Here is a 21,725-nt window from a genome sequence, read left to right on the forward strand (position 1 = left end):
AGCTCTTTAGCCAAGAGCACTGTGGCTCCAGGAGGCCTCCCGTGCATCTGGGCCCTTCTTGAGTGATATGCCTGATAAATCATTCTGCCACAAAAGCCCCAGAGTTGAAGGAAAACACAGAAAGCCACAAGGTCAAGTGCTTCCACAGGAAAGACACTGGTAACCGGAAGTTATAAGGATGTTTCCACTAACTACCTGTGCTGTTGTAAGGTACCACTGGTCCAGGATAGACACTCAAATGGCAAAGAACCATGGCTGTTATGTTTTAGGATGAGTCTGGCCACCCATCTTAACATAAGGATGCCATTTCTTTCACTAGTGCAGAAAATGGAAGCAGTGTTTTTCAAATGAGGTAAAAATAAAAAAAAAAAATTTTTTTAAATTCTTTTTAAATTGTGACAGCAGAACAATGAAGGATGTGGCTTTTCTGGTGCCAGGAAACACAGGGTCAGGCATATTCTGGGTAGAGACTGCCAACTGAGCTACAGCTGCTAATGATGTTTTTGTGTTTTGTTTTGTGTTTTACAATATAGTCAATGTGTAGTCAGGGCTGCCTTCAAGTTTGTGATCCTCCCTCTCAGCCTTATAACTACAGGGAATCATAGGTATGGATCACGATGCTGGAGGCAACTGGCATTGTATACAGGCTATTGGCAAGTAATTAAAACTGAGGTACTGTCCTCTGTACTTGTCTTGGGAAGGTGAGAAATACAATATAATTTTGTAAGTTTGTTCTCATTAGACTTTATTTTAGCTCTATTTCACTTTTTAATTCTAATAAAAATAAAGAAAATTCCTATGTTTAAAGAGTATATTAAAAGGTAAAGAGTATATTTTCATTATTTTAAAAAAGTGAATTAACTTACTATTCCTTAGTTATCAACTACAACCAGCATCACAACCCCCGCCCCCCCCAGCCCCCCAAGTAAACAAGCTGTACAGAAGGCAGTGATTATAAGGACAGGTGAGCAGCCTGGGTTGCTAAGGCTGTCTTAGGCTGGATATCCTTTAATTTTGAAACATGTGGAGCCCAGCCCCACAATGTATTCAGTTTATGTAGGTCAGCTCTAAGGGGAAACATATTAGACTCTACATTATCTTCACTTTCCCCTGAAGTCATCCATAAAGGATATGTGGGATTATGTCCACACACATCCAGAGAACAGTGGCTATGCTCGCTCAAGTTGGAGAGTGGCCTAGTGAGGTTGCAAGGGGTTGAAAGCCAAGGCTGCAGTGACTTAGCACTCAAAGCATTTGCAGGTCTGCGGTGGGAAGGTTGCTTGTGTATTCCCTCCTGCCTTCAGGTAGGTCCAGCTCCAAGGGCTAAAGAATTGTTCATTTAGTTGGCCGTGGTCAAAGGACTAGGCTCCACACTAGATCCACTGGTTTTCAACGATTACATTCTAACCTTTCTTGGCTCCTCTGCCTTAGGAATTACTGAGAACTGGAGGACTTGACAAAAGTAGATGCAGGGCCATGTCAGAGAGAAACAACTATTCCTTAGTGTACAAGGGTTGCAGAAGGAGAAAAAAGAAGCAGGCAAAGCCATGGGGGTGAAACAGGGAGGTGGGGTGGGCAGAGTCCATCTGCGGGGGACAGGCAGTCCACATAGCAGGTAGAGGCTTGGAAAGCAGCCGCCAGTTACCCTCTCATCAGCCTGGTTAGAGACACAGGGGGAACTTCAGGGACTTCAACGTTAAAAACTCAGTCCCCAACCCCATTCCCTTCCTGCTCCTAGCTGTCACTGAGGTCATCCTCTGGGACTTGTAACATGTCTCCATTTTTTTCCCCTCTAGTGATCTTCACTCCCTGAGGGACTGTTTTAGCTGAAATTTGGCCCCAATGTCCTACACATGTGACTGCCCCAGCTTCCCAGGTGAATCCAAGTCAGTTCTTACAATGGTTTATCCTAACTGCATCTCAGAGCATTCTCTTCCTTGTTCCTTGGCATACGCCATCTGCTTTACTCTGTCCATTGAATCCAGAGCTGTCTTTGTTGAGCATTCTGCAAGTCTGATGGTGCACTCCTCTTAGCCCCTTTGAAAACATTTAAAATTCCATTTATTTATATACTTGTCATTTATTATTTACTATATGTGTATGCATATATGCCACAGCATGCTTGTGGAGGTCAGAGGTCAACTTGTGGAAATCAGTTCTCTCTTTCTAACAAGTGGACCCAGGGGATTGAACTGAAGTCATTATGCTTGGCGCCTTTACCTGCTTTACCATCTTGTATAGCTGCCCTCCTCTAATCTGAAAGCTCATGTACTCATCCTTCATTCCTGACCTCAGTGCCTTGGCAGCCTACGTCACGTGTGCTTTCTTGTCAGGAAATCAAAAAATGTCCTGACTTTTGTATTTGTGTGGTCTGGAAGACATTTTTGTTCTCTATTGTCTGCCCATCAGTCCATCTGTTTGTCAATCTGTTCATCAATCATCACTGTGCTGGCTAGTTTTAATATACTTCACATAAGCTTTCTTAGTTGGGAAAATACTCCCATAGACTGGCCTGTGGGCGTGTCTGTGGAGTACTGTCTTGATTAATGATTGATGCGGGAGGGCCCAGCTCACTATGAGTGGTGCCACTCCTGGGACGGTGGTCCTGAGATGTCTAAGAAAGCAGTCTGAACAAGCCATGAGGAGCAAGCAAGCAGGCAGTGCTCCCCCATGGCCTCTGTAACCAGTCCTGCCCTGACTTGCTCCGGAGATAAGAGTATGACCTGGAGGTATAAGATGAAATCAACCCTTTTCTCTCAAAGTTGCTTTAGGTCCTGGTGTTTTATCATAGCCATAGAAACCCTAGTGAAGACAACTGCCATCAGCACACTGCCATGGGAGAATTGCTTTTTGTCTTTGTCTGCTATGGTCACTGGTACATCATATGACTTATGAGACTGTGGTCTCAGAACTCACAGTGTAATACAGAGAGGGCGAGGTAGGTAGGAGTAGACAGCGCTGGGCAGGGCTGCGACAGCACCAAGTACAAAGGAGAATGTAGTAACAGCAGCACAACAAAGCTTACAGGCTCCCAGGCCATTGAGGGCACAGCCGGCATGTCTGGCAGATAGGAGAAGCATGACATGGGGTGAGGGCAGATGAGAACAAGAGAACAGATCCCTCAGGGGGAGGCTGGAAGAGCTGCAGGGAAGTGCACTGAGAAAAGGCCTCCAGAAAAGGGAACACCAGAAAGAATCAAAACCAAATATTCTGTCTTAATTGCATTTTGTAAAAAGGTTTAAGCAAGAACCAATTTGATGATTGAAAGAAGATGCATCTGCCAACCGAGTGGAAGCAAGAGGATGGGAGACTAAAGGCAGAGAAGCTAGCCAGCTGCTGAGCAACCTGCATTACCTGAAGTAGCCCGCAACAAGTGTGGGCAACACAGACTCTAGGACTGCCTAGAATGCTAAAAGGTCAGGAGGTACTAAACAACAAAGACAGGGACAGGGGAAGTCCAAGGCCACCTCCAGATGTCTGGCTTTAGAAAACAAATGAGGAAAGGAAAGGAGAAGGGCAGAGGTGGAGACACGGCCTGTGAAGCCTTCGGGACACTCAACAGAGATCTCCAGAACAGTGATCTGCAATAGAAGAATAAACAGGGTAGATGGGGCGAGAGAAGAGGGAGACGTTGTGTTTGGGTCAGATACTCTTTCCCATGTTTACAAATCACCTAGAATAGGTCTCTATGTAGAATCTGGCATGTTGTGTAAGATGCTTACGAAGTTGGTATCCTGTAAAGGTCATCACTGCCCTTCAGTCTATGACAGTGCCTGTCTGGTAAATGCATTAACACACACACACACACACACACACATTTTCTGGGGATCTCCCATGGGAGGGGAGATGTAATATACTGTTATAAAGGGATGAATGGGAAATTAGGAGGATTACATGGGGAGGAATATGGGAGGGCAGGATAAGATAGAGGAGAAACATATGGGGAGGGATAGCTAAAGGCCATAGCAAAACTATTGAAGCCTACTATGGCAGAAAGATTCTAAAACATATACATATACGAATGGAATTTAAATGAACTTGTCATATAATGGGGAAGGCAATGTCCCAACTAGACATATTATACTACCAAGTAAAACCATCAGTACTGGGAATGAGTTAGATCTTTTTTAAGTCTTTGGCCAAAGGGGTTCTATAGAGCCTCCCCACTAAATTCTAAATTGCCAAATTGGTTACCCTCTGCAACCTGAGGGCAAGGCCCTATCGCTGAAGATACCAATTCCTTATAGCCTAGAACATGAAGAAATCTAGCTGGCACTCAACTAGATGTTCCATCTCTACTGGCTAATATTGCTCATCGTGCTGGACAGTGCCATATATGTTAGTTGAAGAGAAAAGTCATCGGTCTTACCCAGCTATGAACCTCAAGAGCTACAACAGTGACCTGTCTACAAGGTATTGGTACAACAGTAGCACAAATATTATGGGACCAGACATTACCTTTTTGATTGGATTTAAGGCTCACTCTATGAGTGAACTCATATCTGTCACTGCTAATGAGACCAAGAACCTGAGACTAGATAGGTAATGGGACCTAGGGGAAAACTGACTATAATTATCCTGCTAAATGAGCATAACAATAAAACAAGCTTCAGGATGAGTAAGTCGATGAATGTAGGGGAGGGTCAGCCATAACTTACCTTATCTGTCCACGAACCAGAGGCCTGTTCTTTGTTCTATTCATGTTTGAGTCAAACGGTACCTCGAAAAACTGTAAAAGCAAAGAGAGAAAACAAGAAGGTATTAAATACCATCTAAAACAGTTCTGCTATGGTACTGAAGCTTTTTCCTCAGCAGGTTTTAGCCATCTTTTTGGTGGTGGAGGTGCTGGAGATCTCCCACCCACTAAGATGCCCTCACTTCTCATCTCACTTCTGAGAACTACAAAATAATACTGTGTCATTTCCTAAAGAACAATTCTCTGGGAGAGACGAACTTTAAAAAATGCACTGTAAAGAATATGTATTTTCACTCTCATTGAAAAAGGTCTGCTAAATAGACAGTTACAATCTTTAAGCCCCATTGTTGTTCCAGGTTTAAGGCAGAAGTGCCTCTCACACCTGAGTCCACCACATCCCCCAAAGCCTGTATGTATAGCAGCCATTACACCGCTGCTGAGACCAGGAATAATTAAGGGCCCAGATGAAAGAGTTGAGGTGAGGCTATGAATTCGGTTTTCTTGCTCTAACTGGCACAGACTAGATTTCACGTGTTACAATAATCATAAAACTTATAGCACCCCAGCCTAGACAATACATTCAGCAGTTATCTCTCAAGCCCACAATGAATTTTTTTTCTTTTTTGCTATTTACCTGTCAAAAGGCAGTCCAAGAAATTCCCAAATCCATGATAAACTTATATATAAATGAGTCCTATAATTTACTGTCAGTGTCTCCTACTTGTAAACTTTAGGGGTATAAAAGTAATCTAAAATCTGATCAGGTTATTTGAGAAAATCTTTGATTAAATGGGCTGGAGGCAAATCAGTAGAAGAAACAGTAATTCAATAGAAGTTAATCTATCTTCAGCCATGTTCCTTAATAACCCTGGGAGCCGTTCCCACAATGACTCAATGCTTGAATCATATTAGTATGATAAGGGCTCTGTGAAACACTAACAGGAATAAATCTAATTAATGCTGCTTACTCAGTGTTTCCAAAAGTTATTTGAGCATGAAATCTTTTTTTTCAAGAAAAACATGTTTAACAGATTTCAGAAATGTCTGGTCTGAGTCTACGTCAGTGATAAGAATCACTTGTCCAAGTGTGCAAACTGTAGCTCCAAATGCTGCGCTCTGCACGCTGAGCTCTAACAGGTTAGAGGAAAGCATCAGCATGGAAAGCAGTGTGTAGGAAGGGCTGGGGCACTCGGAGGAGCCCTGCGGTGCCGCCTAGAACAAACACGGGGTCTCACTGTGCAGTGTGTAGGAAGGGCTGGGGTACTCGGAGGAGCCCTGCGGTGCCGCCTAGAACAAACACGGGGTCTCACTGTGCAGTGTGTAGGAAGGGCTGGGGCACTCGGAGGAGCCCTGCGGTGCCGCCTAGAACAAACATGGGGTCTCACTGTGCAGTGTGTAGGAAGGGCTAGGGTACTCGGAGGAGCCCTGCGGTGCCGCCTAGAACAAACATGGGGTCTCACTGTGCTTTCTTTATATTGCTGCGATGAAACACCACAGCCAAAAGCAACTTGGGAAGGAAAGGGTTTATTTATTTTAGTTTCCAACTCTCAGGTCACACTTCATTATGGAGGGAAAGGAAGCCAAGGCAGGAACTCAAGGCAGGAACCTGGACCCAGGAACTGAAGCAGAGACCATGGAGTAATGTAAGCTTACTTACCATGGCTTGTTCAGTCTGCTTTCTTAGACTATATAGGACCCCCAGTCCAGGGATGGCACCATCCCTAGTACACTGGGCCCTCCCACATCAATCATCAAAATGCCCTATAAACTTGTCTACAAGCAATCTGATGGGAGCATTCCCAACTGAGGTTCCTCTTCCCAGATAACACTAGTGTGCATCAAGTTGACAAAAACCAAATGAACAAACAAACCCAACCTGGACAATTGACCACTTGTCATCTTGACATACCAATAACTTTCCTTTCTTGTTTATACCCAAGATCTCATTATTATTAATAAGCATTACAAGATAAAACATATTTGAACTTTTGAAATCTCCAGTCTTTAAAAACTCAAACACTTTAGAAGTTTAGCCTCTCTAAAATACCTAACACCGTTTTACAATCTGAAGTCTCTCAAGTGTCCCTGTAAACTCAAAACAAAGTTACAAACTTCTTATTCTAAGGAGGAAGAGCCAGGACATAGTTACACACAAACCAAATGAAAACCAAACTCCAACCGTGTAAATCAAATCCTGCAGTTCAATGTCTCGAATTTGGGATACACCCATGATGTTCTGGGCTCCAAAGGGCTTAGGCCGATCTCCCCTCTCAGCTCCGCCATCCTTAGCACACACAGCTTGCCTCAGAGATTCAGGCCAGCTCCACACTATGCCTGCCACTGCCCTTGCCTTCTGGGTCTATCATCTTCAATATGACAAGGTCTCCACAGGCTGCACCTGTATCAGTAACCTCTCCTGGGCATGCTTCATGGACTCTGACCCTGCTACACAATGTCAAGCCTCAACTTCTCTTCATGACCCTTTCAATCCTAGTGTTTCCAATGCAACTCAGGCCCCACCTTTACCAGTGTCTCTCCTGGCCACTCACAGTGACAGGTCTCAGCTGCTTTCTATGACTCCTGCATGCCTTTAAAACTTACCACCTAGGAGACCAAGTTTGGCTGCCACCATGAGCTGAGCTGGCCTTGGCCCCTTCTATTTCATAGCTTCTGTGTGCTGAACTTGAGAAAATACTTCAAGAAGATTTTATCTCAATGATATTTGTCTCTGATTTTTTCAGCCCCAGCTAGTGACCATCAATTGTTCCAGTAAAGTAAAGGTTTCATTGCTACAAATTCTTAGTCAACAATCTCAACAGTCTTGATAGGGTCTTTGCTTCTGAAATATCACATCTGATTAGAAGCATTCTGATCCTCTAAGTTAGGAGTTAGGAGTAACAGTTCAATAAGCTCTGAGCACTCTGTGGCCTTCTACACTTCTACAATCTTCCCCAAAGTAACACGGTCAGGTCTGTTACAGCAACACTCTATTTCTGGTACCAATTTCTGTCTCGGTTTGCTTTTTATTACTGAGATCAAATACTACTGGCCAGAAATAGCTTGTGGAAAAAGGGTTTACTTCATCTGACACACTCCATTACTGAGGGAAGCCGAGGCAGGGGCTCAGGTCAGGGACTGAAGACCATGGCGGAACACTGTTCTCTGCCTTGCTTCCATGGCTGCTCTTGTTTAGCTTCCTTTCTGATAACCCTCGGGAATACTGCCCAGAAGCAGCACCATCTCTAATGGGCTGGCCCTCCCACATCAATCGTTAGTCAAGAAAATGCTCTACAGTCTTGTCTATAGGCCAATCTGATGGGGGCATTTTCTCAACTGAGGTGCATCTTTGAAATAACTCTAGCTTTTGTTGAGATGACAAAGAAATAACCAGGACACACACATTAAGAATCAAGCAAAGCTCTATTCTGAACTATTTTGGAAATTGGGAAGTCTCATAGTCTTTAAGAATTCAAGCATTTTAAAAGTTCAGTCTCTTTAAAATATATAACATCACTTTAAAAATCCAAAGTCTCTTAAGTGTTGGTTACTGGTTTGCTTCTCACATCTTAGTGTAAGCTGCACCACATCAGGAAACAAAAAAGCTTGAAGAAAATGGATAGTACCCAAAGACAAATACTGTCTTTTCTCCTTTTAGGGGAGATGCTAATGCCTGTAAAAGCATAAATAACATATTGCTATGGTCTATTTGGAAGTTAAATTTGCTTGAAAAGTGTATCTGAATGCCATGCTTGGAGGGATGAACTGTGATGGGTCCATTTCATGTCACTTTGCCTACCCTGGAACAACACTGCCCAAAGTTCCTTCCTGTGTAGCTGTGGGATAGAGTCTGTCATGGAGCTTTAGTGAGATCTGTAGTAAATGTGAAGCAGCAGCCATATTGATTCTTGGAAAGCTGGTACAATATCAGGTGCTATTTGTAGCTCACACTCAGCTGTAGATCTGATGGCTACACACTGTTGGGTTCCAGCAGCACCAGGCCTGCAGCTTCTCCAGCTCAGGACAGATCTCCTCAGGCAGCAGCTGGTTTCCAAGTTCTTCCAACTTCTGAAGATCTTGAGCCAAGTTTTGTGCTGCTCTTTGGCAAAGTGCAGCAGCTCTTTGCAGGTCACCTGGAGCATCAGTGAGAGCTGCTTGCAGGAGTACAGATGGTCAGGTTTGTCCTTACTGGTCACTGTGTTTCAGACCCCACACTGCTCCCCTGCTCCTCTGCTTTCTTAATCATGGCTTTGCTTATGGACCTAGCACCATGCACAAGCAAAACAGCCTTACCTGACCTGCTCAGTGCTTAGGTTGCAGAACAGCTGATCCCTTATGGTACTCACTGTGGATCTGACACTTTGATCAATCTATCATTGACATGGGTTTCTGCACTTAATTTTAACATGGCTACTATTGAAAGTGCTTGACTTGGAACTGAAGAGGTGACTTAGTGGTTAAATGCACATACTGCCCTTGATTCCTCTGCACTCGATATCAAGTGGCTCACAATGATCTGTAGGCCAGCTCAATGGGGCTGGTGCTTTTAACTTTTATAGGTACTGCATGCACCCATGTATTAATTACATACCTGTAATTAAAATTTGTTTTAAAGGGGTTTTCATTACCTATTAATCCAAGGGGCAGACTTTTGGAGATGTGAGTATGGAATTCTTAATATTAAAGAGAAACAATATAATACAATGCAAATGAGTCCTCAGTGAACTTTCCATGAGCCATCAGTGCAAGCAATGCTTATAGGCATGGATTGTTATATTCAGTAAAAAGTGATGTATAATTTGTAAGTATTAACAATGATCTGCCTATGAGAATCCACATTCTGTATTGAATTAGCTGAAATCTGATGTTAAAAGATTCTGTTGTAAATGTTCATATCACCTCCTTACCCCAATTTTTTGGGGCACTTGAAATGACTTTTTCTTTTTGGTCTGAAATATGTGTTAGTTTCATTCCATGGGACTAAGGAGGATTTTAGTCACAAACTATGTTATGTTGCTATCTATAAGGTGTTACTCTAACACGATACAGAGACTAGTGGTAAATACTTTTTAGGGCTTGAGCTCTGTCATGGGTATGTATACATGTGCTTGCTCATTATGTAGGGATTTCACAAAAGATGTTTTTCCTAGGTTTCTGTATTTCTGGGGAGTCAGCCTTCCAAAGATCACGGTGACTGGGACTAGAAAGCAGCAGAGAACTCCAGGATGCCACAGACTGGCAGCAGCTTTGGACTCTACGAGGGCCTCAACTTCTCAAAAGCAGCATCTGGGTAGAAATTCCATGCTAACTAAGACTTAGGCTTCATTTTAGTGAGGGGATGACACCCCTTCCACACACTCAAGGATCAGAGCTCATGCTGCTTGATCCTGTTTTCCATGCATTTTATAGAGTGTCTTTCAGTTAGGTCATTGCTCTGGTTTAGATATTTAAACCGCATTTCCAAAACACAGAGCAGAGTATGTTCAGACGACAGTTTCTGCGCTCTGGCAGCTGGACTGTAGATCTCACATGTAGCAACCGCTGCCTACTCATGTTTCCCTGTGGTTTATAGTATTCGTCTATAATGCTTTCATGGCTTTAACTATTTCTGAAGCACAACTTGAATTCTTGCAATGTGTTGAATATAAAAGACAAATACGATATGAACTCTCAATATGTATGGTTTCCTTGACACCCAAGGGAGAATGGTTTCAAGATGCTATGGATATTCAAGTCCCATAAATGGAATGGGAAGTAAGATATACAGAGTACGGCCACACTTCCACATGCTCCATGTCACCGCCAGGTTCCTTGCTTCACCCATGACAAAGTGAATGCTGTGAAGTGGCTGCTGAACTGTATGTATGGCTGCAGCAGAGCACAAGGAAGAGCGTGTTGATTCAGCACAGATACATGTGCTGTAGCCAAACACTCCTAACTTGGAGGCTTAAATTTATGGGGTATGCAATAAAAAATAAAACAAAGAGGATGAACGAACTGTACCCAAGAGAGTTCAGAGTGCACTGAGAGTGACAGGCTGGAGAGAGATGGACAGCTCACAGGTTTCTCTTGGGCCTAAGCTGCTCTTTTAACAGAAGGTTCTGCTCAGGGTTTGAGTGCCCACAGAGCCAGTAACTTCCCTTCACTCCTCTGGTCCCCTAACGGCCTATCTCATCTAAACTGGACCAGCTGAGACTCTTTCCTTGGGACAGTACAAGGGCCCAGGGAAATGTGACCAGCTTTTTTCATTGCCAGTGGCCACAGAAAAACATGCAGAGAAAATAAAAAGGGAGGAGAGACCAGTGAAGGTCCTCACCTCTCCTTCTTCAGTTTAGTTGGAAGCTTCACAGGTACTGCACTGTCCTGGGAGCAAGAGGAAGACATTCCAAACACTGGAGCAATGGATACCTCATTTTTTCCCTCAGCAAACAATGTATTTTCTGTCTAGGTTAAAACTTCAAAAGAGCTTTTTCCTCTCAGTCTGTTTGTGAAGAAACCTACCAATCATTTGGACATTTTTCATTTTGAACTTTTCCTTTCTTCCACAGGCTCACAGCCTCGTCACACCCTCAGCTACAGGCTCCCTGCCCTCCAGCAACTCCAAGATGAGCTGTATGCTTATACTCCTGGAGTGAGGAGCCCTGGAAACTGAAGTCAGCCTAGCCCAGAACCTTGCGCCACCTGCGGAGTCACCTTCATGTGACTTCAGCCATCACTGCTCTGGCTCCTTCTGGGTCTTGAGTCTGCCTTGTCTATTGCGGCATGCACACTTGCTCCAGGAAGCAGGAAGTAGGCTCCGGTGTTCTCTGCCAGTCTTAAGAGAAAAGCTCAGAACCAACAGGCCCTGGGACTATCCTGAAAGCACAGGGAGGTGCTTGTGGGGACACTGTGACAAACTGCTCCAACTCAAACCACAAGTTCTTTCTTTTTTTTTTTTACACGTGTTAATTTCTATACATTAAAGAAAAAGTCCACGCTCAGAAGAAACTATGAAGGTGCTAGGCAGACAGGTACCTTAAAGCCACAATGTCTATAAGTTGGGCTAGGGAAAATATCCAACTAGATAACAAACTACATCTTTTCTCCACCCCCTACCACAGCCCCACACAGAGTGAGAACAATATTCCTCCAAAGGCCCCACAGAAGAACAAACCCTGCAGTTCAGAGCTTGTTACTCCATCCATCCTCTCAAAAGCTGTCAATGTGTGTTTGTCATTCTGATCTAGCTCACAGCTCCTAACAGCACAAGATAATATCTCCATCAATCTCCAACCAGATTAAAAGCGATGTTTAAAAAATAAAAATAAAAAGCTCAGAGAGGAGCATTAGCAGGACCCACATATCATTTCTTCTTACAAACCAGTTAAAATGCCCAGTCAGCTGTCACTTTTCTCGTTACCCATGTCCTACTGGTCTACCTCCAATAAACAAACTACGACTCATTCCCATTGAGATTTTTCCCCATGAGGCATTTGAAATAGCAAATGCAGGCAGCCTGGCATCCATCAAAAGGGGCTTTTATGCACACGGTGACTGGGTAATGTTCTTTGAAGAGGTCATACAGGCCATCTCTCATGAAGGCTTTGTCCTCAAAAGAAAAAAAATTTAAAAAGGCTCAAAACATAACCTAGTTCTTATTAAAGGCAAGTACTATATCTTACAGTAAAAGAAAACCCAGCTATGCCTAGCTCTCAGAGACTACTATAAAATGACCTTATATTCTTGCCAGGGGGATCTCAAGTTGTAAACACTGCTTTCTGACAAAAGATGGAAGGAAATGGAAATATTTATAATACCTGTCTCTGGGCAGTGAGGGAGGGTGATTTATTACTCTTATCTTCCAGAGTTTTCAGTGTCTATTAAGACCATGCATTTTCTAGTTAGGGAAAACCTGAAAGTAGTCCCAAGCCAGGTGTGCCGCTGGTACACACCTTTAATCACAGCCTTGAAGGGGGAGTCAGGGAGATGGTAAGTTAGAGCCTACCCTGACTGCATGAACAAACTGTTTCAGAACCCAAACCAAAGTTTCTACCTAATTGATACTGATACAACACCTAGATAGGCCCTCTTTGGGTTAACTGGCTAAAATAATTATTAAGCTCATCCAATACAAAACCAGCAGTAAGGGAACCCTAACCAATCATAATCTGTTCTTCCCACAGAGTCACATAGGAAGACAAAATGTTAATCTCAAATAGGTCACATACAGTCACCATCCCATGCCCAGAATACTCCATGGGCTTAGCCCTCCTAGTCACTAGCTACTTTTCTCCCATCTCCCCCCAACCCGCCTTTTACTTTGTATACAGCAGTCAGTGGTCTTTCTAGGAGCTAAACTGGTCATGTTCTTTTCTAGTATAAAGCACGGGCAGCAGCACCCAGGGAATGAAGTAAATACTTCAACATGACATGCAAAGCTGTCCCAGCCATCCATGCTCCCGGACTCTTCTGCTCTCTGTCTCTCCGTACCAGGCCCTTTCTAAGCAACCCAGCTGTTGTTCTTCAGAGGCAAGCTTTCAGCAGCACACACACCATGCTGCCGCCTGTGGAGCCCTGCTTATCCCACATGAGGGCTGACTAGGTTTCCCTTGATTCCGTGTTTGGAGCCATGCTGGTACAGAAGCACTTTACTGGAAAGCACTGCCACGTGGGCTATCACCGTTCTAAAGACATGCTTGCCAAGGTCCACTAGGTCTAACTCTGCTCCTGCCAACCCTTTACTCCAGTCATTCTCAAGCAACTGTTGCTTTTCTCCTTCCTCCACCTTCAACAATGGGAACTCTGTTACCAAGCATGGGCTCCCTCTTACAGGATGCAAACTCCTTTTCCTACTCTTAACCAGCCACAAGTGCTGCTTCTTCCCCTGATACTATTAACCCTTGGTTGGTATCCCGAGTGAACTGGTACTCCTGTCTCCTACCTTCCCGGAAACTTAGTGCACCAATGCGTCTTTCAGCAGATTTAGCTTATGTCTCTCAGCAATGGATTATTCTCCTGGGTATCTGAACAAGCCCACTGTTCTCCAGCCACTCCCTCCCTCTTAGCTCCACACATCTTCCAAGAGCATTATCTACTTCAGCACAAGGTGAACTGGAGAGAGGCGGGGATGAGCTGAGTTCACAACTCCCATGCTTTCTTAATGGGGAGTCCTGGGTGAGTTGAGATTCTTCTAAAACCTCTAAGAAAGCTCTAAGGAATTTCCATTCAAACAGCTGCCAACAACTATAATTCCCTCAAAGTCTATTCTTAAAATAGTGAGTTCTAAAAGCTGTTTTGAAAAGTAAATAAATGCACCAAAGCTTACCCAAAGTTATTGGCATCAACAGAGACTGCAAAACCAAACAAAACCCCTCAACTCTAAAAGATTGGAAAAATGATCAATTAACACTACTCCAGTTGTGGCTTACTGTACACATAAATCTGATTAATGAATAAAAAAATCCTTGTAGAGTTCCCTTTCTACAACTGAAACACTATAGAGGCATCTTATGGAATGCAACAATATTAAACAATAGAAGACTAAAGATTAAACAATACAACAACATCTTGACTCTGAATTGGCTCCCTAAAATGCAAAACATTTAAATGTCATTGTTAAATAAAGAAAAGCTACATCACAAGCTGTGCAATGAAATCGGCCAACCTGCAGAGGGTCGAATGCTGTTGTAATACACATCTGGTCACAGTGGGTGGGGGTGGGGGTTAAAGAAATCATTAAGCAACCCGAGAACTCCCAAACAAAGACACTGTAAAATTCTGTACTATAAAGCAAAGGAAACACGTAATCCCTCAGGAGCTGCAGTATGTATTTCAACTGGGTTATCCCTTCCCGTGGAAGGACACAGCAATACACCAAAACCTGGGGTGACACTGGATCTCCACCGTGCACATGTGGCACAAAGCCAGTTTGCCTCGCTCTCCTGGCACCTGTTGTCTAATCATCTGTGAGAGATTATTCTAGGCAGCAGAGGAGGAGGGGCAGAAGGAGACGGGGAGGGGCAGAGGGAGGGAAGAATGCAAGCTTTTCTTGCTCTGCTTATCAGCAAACACAGTGCTCCACACACTGACCTTTTAAATGGTAGTTACATTTGCTTTCTATGAACTGCCCCAAACATTACAGCGTATCTTTGAACTTTAGACCCTATGAACCTATAGAGGGAAATGACCTGGTTATTATGAGACATTGTATTCTTCATGTCCTGGGGCAATCACAGCACATTTCAACCTCAACAAAACTTCAATATTACAAAATGTGTTCCCTTGTGAATCTTAGTGCAAAACTATAATAGTAGGTAAAAGCAAGAAACATTCCCTTGAAATAATAACAACAGAATAACATTCGCATTAAATGAGAAAAGTACAAGGCTATTATTTCTGCACATCTGGATGGCAGAAGGCAGACACTGATGGGGACACCCCTACCAGGTTTTTAACAACTGCCCCTGCCCTGTATTCTCCCTGTTTGCTTTCACCATGATTACTGAAACTGCCTTCACTGTAGCTGGTAAGCTGAATGTGTGCACAAGCAGACCGCCCATGTGTGAGAAGGGGGTAGCAGTTCCTACTGAAAGATGTGGGAAGGCTGGAAATTCCTACCACAGGGCAAGACGTTCGTCATGCAGGATGGGTAGGAATGCTGGGTAACTGCCCAGAACCCTTTATAGGCTTTTCTCTCAGAAGCCACAGAAAATCATTTATTGACTAATGTCGTTCTGGAGAGCACCACATACGTTTCCCACTTCACCAAGGGGACCTAAGGACAGCAATATGGCCAACCAACCCATGCCAGGGAAGTGTGAATCAACAGTAAATATTTGCAAGTCTCCTGCTAACAGAAAATGGTGAAAATGTTTTTCTTTTTTTTTTCCTGGTATGTGAATAAATATAAGGTATTAGGCGTTGCTAAGAAAGATGAAGCCATGATAAGGACCAACGTTCACAATCAGGCCCAACAGTGATGGCGCATGCCTTTGATGCCAGCACTCAAGAGGCAGGTGTATCTCTGTGAATTCTAGGTCAGCCTGGTCTACAAAGTGAGTTCGACAGCCAGAGATACACAGAAAAACCATCTTTAAAAACTGAAAACAAAACAGAACAACCCCAAAGGAAGACAAAAAACAACAACCAAAAAGCCAAGATAAAACTCATAATTGGTTTTACAGTGATTCATTAACTTTAAGAAACAAACAATCAAACTAACCAACTAACTGAGTGGTGTAATAGGAATTTATTCTTAATCTTCTGCTAAAAAGAAATATAAACTCCATAAATCAGACACACATTTTTAAGATCTATTAGTTTTGTATGCCCACATATGTGTAGCTGTCCAGAGGCCAGAAGAGGGTACAAGCTGGCTGTGGGGCTGCGAACTGAACCCACAGCTAGTACTCTTCACTAGTCAGTATCTTTCTAGGTCCCAGGCTAACCTGTTAAAATGCCCACAAAGTAACTGCTGTGTGGCAACAGTTTTTATTAGTGTGACTCAGGAGAGCTTAGATGGGTTCCATTTGGTCATCAAATCCCAATATTAAGAGAATCACAAGTTTCACATATCTATGTCACTTATCTGACATAATTCTTAAGAGACAGGAGGGATGCATTATTGTGTTCCGTCTTAGCTGTACATGTAAAATGGTAGTGAAATCTTGTGACAAATACAAATTAAAGAAATGTTAGTCTGTTATTAAACAGTCTGCAAAATGTATTAATAGCTAAACTTATTTTGAATTATTATTTTAATTTAGTTTAATATAGAGAAACTTAGTTTAGTCCTCTGAAGGGGTGCAGCATTCCTGGAGGTATTGTAGTAAGTGAGGTATGGGGGTCGATGGAGCAGGCCTCCATTTTTTCTCTCTGCTCCAAAGCTCCATTTATATACCCCAAACAGAGGCTGCAAATGACAGTAGACTTTTGAAAACAGAACTATACTTGATCCTAGCTAAAAGGCCAGGAAGCAATTAATATTTTTAATTTCAAATACTGGGCTTCAGCTAACTAGAAGGTTCAACTGGAGGTTGAACCTGGAACACTGTGAATTTTCTAGATAAATACTCTACCAAGAAACTGTATGCCCAGTCTGCTCTTAATTTTTATTTTAAGATAGGGTCTCAGAAGTTGCTCGGGCTGGTCTTAAACTTCCCTGTAGCCCAAGTAAGTCTTAAAAGTAGAATTCTGTGTTTAGCCTCCAGTTACTTGGGATTACAGGCCCAAGTCAGAAAGATAGTTTTCTAAGAGATGCCCTTGTTTTTATAACTGCCTTGTAGTGAGGCAAGAGGACATCGAAAGGAGAGAAGGCTGGATATTAGCAGTATGTTTATTAAAATAAGAAACAGTGAAAAACAGACCCCAAGACACATGGTAAATGATGTCTGATACCAAATTATACAGATAAGTACATTTCATATCAGACTTTACTTTAGAAATGTCACATGAACTATATGACATGCATGTATGTATGTATAAATAATCTTAGTACTTGGCAGCAAAGACAGGCAGATCTAAGTTTCATGCCAGCCAGGGCTATATCTATCTCATAAACAAAATGAAACAAAGGAAAATTCTAGTTACATTTTATTTATTTATTTATTTATTTATTTATTTATTTATGTGTTTGTGTGTGTGTGTGTGTATGTGTGTGTGTACACATGCCATGTCAGAGGGCAACTTTGGGGAGCTGGCTTTCTCCTTTTACCATGTGAGTTCCTGAGATCAAACTTTACCCACCAAGTCATGTCATAGCCTCTGAAATCCTTCCACATTAAGTATTATTCCTCTTTAGTACACAAGTGAAATTCTCTCTCTCTCTCTCTCATTCTCTCTCTCTCTCTATCTCTCTCTCTCTCTTTCTCTCTCTCTCTGTCTCTCTCCATCCATCCAGTGTATACCTATGTGGGTATGTGTGTGTGTGCCCTGCTGTACATATGGCTGTTGAAGGACAATCTCTTTCTGCCCTGTAGGTCTTGGAGCAGACTCAGGTCATCAGGCTTAGTGACAAGCACCATTTCCAGCTAAGCCATCTCTGAGTCTGAGGCAATGAATGGAATTCTAAGATAAACATTCTGGAAGAGTATTAACAATAACTATTACAATGATCACAAAGTATAAAAAAAAATGAAAAGGCAAATATATTTCTTAGATATATGGTGCATACTATAAGGCAACATTAGAAAATAAATTCCCATACCAATACTCTTCAGACTATTCCACAAAATAGAAAAAGAAGGAACACTACCCAATTCATTCTATGAAGCCACAGTTACACTGCATATTCTCCCTTGGAGATGGAACGGTTTCTGTCTAATCAGGAACTTGTCATAATTCCCTTTCATAGAGGGCTTTATAAGAGTTTTTTTCCCTACTTCTATCATGTTTAATATTCCAAATAGATTTTTTTTTTGTGTGTGTTTTTGTTTTTTCAAGACAGGGTTTCTCTGTGTAGCCTTGGCTGTCCTGGAACTCACTCTGTAGACCAGGCTGGCCTTGAATTCAGAAATCCGCCTGCCTCTGCCTCCCAAGTGCTGGGATTAAAGGCGTGCGCCACCACTGCCTGGCCCAAATAGATTTTAAAAACTGGTTGACTGCTGCATATTACTTTTAGCTTCAAAAGATATCATGTATATTTAAGAGGCATTTAACTATTATAAATTATTTCGATGACTTAAAAAATGTCAATATTGAGTTGTATATTTTAAAATAAATTTTATTAGTTTAATAAAAAGAAAAAGAAAATAAATTCCCTATAATCTAATAGTCTGTGATGCCAATTTTTATAACAATTACCACACTAATCTAGAGTTTAGTGGCTCCTATTCCATAAGGACAATGAACTAAAATAGTCCCTATTCTTACACAGAGCTGTCTGTAGAAGCAAAAATACACATGTCAACTGACATTTAATAATGGTTTCTTTAAACAGTCTAATACAAAATATGATGTAAGACTGAGAAATTAACACTACAAGTTATGGCTAGTCAAAAAGTCTCAGACAGTATTCTTGCATAAAAATTTTAAATATATGACTAGCAGCCATGAAAGAGACCCTAGCGTAAACAAATGTGATTTTTCAAAATGATGGTTCTAATAAGTAACTATATTTGAAGCATCATTTCCTTTACCATTTATCATCACGGTGTGAGTCACTCAGCCAAAAGTTATTTTTAAAAGAAATCTGATACTACATGATATATTGCACAGCATAGTGGCAATTATTTCCTCATGCCTTGACTATTTTAAGGAGCTAAGAGTGGACTGAAGTGGTCTCATCACAAAGAAAGGGTAAGTATTTGTGGTGAGGATATGCTAATTAGACTGGTTTGGTCATTTTATAATCTATACACATATAAAAATGTCAATTATACAACAGAACATGCTATTATTTGTTAATTAAAAATAAGTCAAACATCAAAAAACAAAACAAAAAAAATCAAACAACTAAAAGCTATGTAGCAATGAAATCAGTTGCAAGACTGTTAACTCTGTGAGGAAACTCCCTGAGAAATGCTGACTGCATGCGGAACACACACAGTACATACATACGTATGTAACAACCGAAAGTCCAGATTGTTTCCTGGTCAGATGGATTATTATTAAACATGCCAAGAGCTTAAAAATGAAACAAGACTACGCAAACAAGCTTCTGCCACCTGGGAAGGGAAGGGGTGCACCCTGATGTCGGAGAGGAGGGAAAATGGGGTCAGCTTGCTGCTAGATACTACACTTAGGAACTATGCTCGTGGGAAACTACACCCGAAGGAATCTACCCAGGGAAGGAAGGAGAAGCCATGTGCCAGATAAACAGTGTTCAGTACTGCAACGCTTGGAACAGGTAAGAACTAGAAGAAAAATTAGAGGAAAGGACAGAATGTGAGGAAAAGGACTTAAAACATCAGGCAGACTAAAAACAACCAAGGGATGCTCAATAACGGGGGAGAGAGCAAACCAATGCTGCATTTAGCATCAATGTTGGGTTCAGAGTGGTGGGCTATGGGTTTTCTGTTCATTTTCAAAGTTTCCTTTATTATAATAAGCTGCAGACCAGTCACAAACAGAATAAATAACACAGATAGATGTGGTATGTGTTTCTTACAAAGGATTTGTAGATGGTTTGGTGTGCAAAGTTTTTCAAACTTCAACATTGCGTTTTTAAAGCCACATTAAATCTAGATTTTTCCAAAACACATTAGAAATGTAAAATTTCCTTACAAATCCCTTTGAGAGTCAGCGTGAGGAGGGTCTTTCCACAGAGGGCAGGACAAGCTGCTGTGGAGAAGGCACTCCTGTTTGAGAGTTTCTTATTCTTCAGTGCTCTGTCCCTTTAACCCTGGCCTCGGCTCTCCGCTGCTGAGCCTTGCCGACTACCATTGTTACTCTTGTTCACATTGTACAGTTGCGGCAAACCAGCTGAGGAACACTGCAAGAGAGCAGCTTCTATGCGCCCTGTCTTTTCACCTAAATGTGTGATGGTTATGAGTAAAATGTCCAAGTTTGCAAACAATGTGAGATTGTGTGAGCATGTTTATACACCTCTTGGAATACATGAATACATGTGTGTGCAGGCACACATATACACATGTGTACATGCATGTAGAGGTCACACAGTGTTGTCCATCAGTCACCATCTACCTCATTTTTGAAACAGGGTCTCTCACTGGCCTAGAGCATGCCCAGCAGGCTGAGCTGTGTGCTCAGCGATACCAGGTCTGTGAGCTTCCACCTCCCCAGGGCTGGGAGTGCACACACTGTACCCTGTCTTGTCACATGGGTTCTGCATAGCAAATACAAGCACTTTATTGAATGAACTGTCCACCAGCTCCATGATGCAAGTTTCATACCTTTACATGTTTAGTTTAACTGCCAACAAACATTATTTATTTAGACATAAAAATGTGATGAGGTTACTTTTTTTTTTTAATTTTTAAAGCTTGTTTTATTTTTGCCTCTGGGTCTGTGAGTGCCCCTGGCAGCTATAAAGGTGTCACATGCCTGGAACAGGAGTTGCAGGCAGGTGTGAGCCTGTGGGTGCTGAGAGCTGAATTCAGATTCTCTGGAGCAGCGAGCACTCTCAACTGCTGAGCCATCACTCCCATGTGCCGAGGTTATTTCATTTGAAAGTCTTAAAGGAAAAATTCACTAATAAAAATCTGAAACTACTTATTTAGACAGGGTCTCAGTATGTAGCCCTGGCTAGCCTGGAACTCTCATGGACCTGCCTGCCTCTGCTTCCTAGGTGCTAGGACTGAAAGAGTGTACCATCATGCTGGCAAAATCTTTTTTAGAATCAACTTTCCAGTTGAAGAATAATATACATACATTCTCAGCTAAAGAAATATTATTTCCAATGAGTCGAGTGGAAAATTTGTTTTGAACAAATAATTCATTTGAATTATGAGCTAACCTCACAAGGGTTAACAGGCTAACTTAGGGCACACATTCATCACGTCATCAAAGTGGTGAGTGCTGGAATAAACAGAAAAGATAAGCAAACCGAGGGCACCAGAGTAGTCTGCAGTGCTTGTGTACTGACGAGCTGCAGCCAGGCACTGGCTAGCCACTTTCAGTCAGAAATCATCTCCCAGAGCTCTTACTCCTCCCTGAGGATGAGAGGACGCTTTGGAGTGTTATTTCAAGTAATCCTCACTCCAGCCCTATTCGACAGGACTGGACGTCATTACTCTCACTTTAAAGGTGGGGACATCCAGCCGAGGCCGTGGCCCTCACACCTGCCCAGGCACGTTGGTTCCCGGCCTCTGTTCTACACCATCACTCTGAGTGTCCATCCAGCACACAGTGCGTTGTGACCCCATGTCACACTGCATCACTGAATGTGGACAACAAAGTAAAGTTTATGAACCAGAGTGAAACATAGGATGAGTCTGGAGTGTTCTGGCAGTGTTTACCCATGGTACATTGCATGACTTCCCTGCAGCCTTGTTTCCCACACATGTACTTTGTGTTGTATACACTGCCTCTCCACTCAGCACTAATGCAACACATCGCCTGTGAATGTCACTCGTGACACCTGAGCTGAGGACCA

General features: G+C 42.4%; 1 protein-coding gene and 1 non-coding gene across 2 annotated transcripts in view; both read right to left on the minus strand.

Annotated features, from left to right (window-relative positions):
* Window positions 1–21,725, minus strand: part of LOC116076837 (protoheme IX farnesyltransferase, mitochondrial) — a 115,205-nt gene that overhangs the window by 25,056 nt on the left and 68,424 nt on the right. The window contains exon 5 of the mRNA XM_031350835.1: window positions 4,659–4,729. Coding sequence (XP_031206695.1) covers window positions 4,659–4,729 — 71 coding nt within the window. The remainder of the gene's footprint in view (window positions 1–4,658; window positions 4,730–21,725) is intronic.
* LOC116079503 lies at window positions 16,470–16,651 on the minus strand. Its single transcript, XR_004114040.1, has one exon. It is a non-coding gene; the product is annotated as a U2 spliceosomal RNA (small nuclear RNA).

Source organism: Mastomys coucha, unplaced genomic scaffold (genome assembly GCF_008632895.1).
Source record: "Mastomys coucha isolate ucsf_1 unplaced genomic scaffold, UCSF_Mcou_1 pScaffold5, whole genome shotgun sequence".
NCBI lineage: Eukaryota > Metazoa > Chordata > Mammalia > Rodentia > Muridae > Mastomys > Mastomys coucha.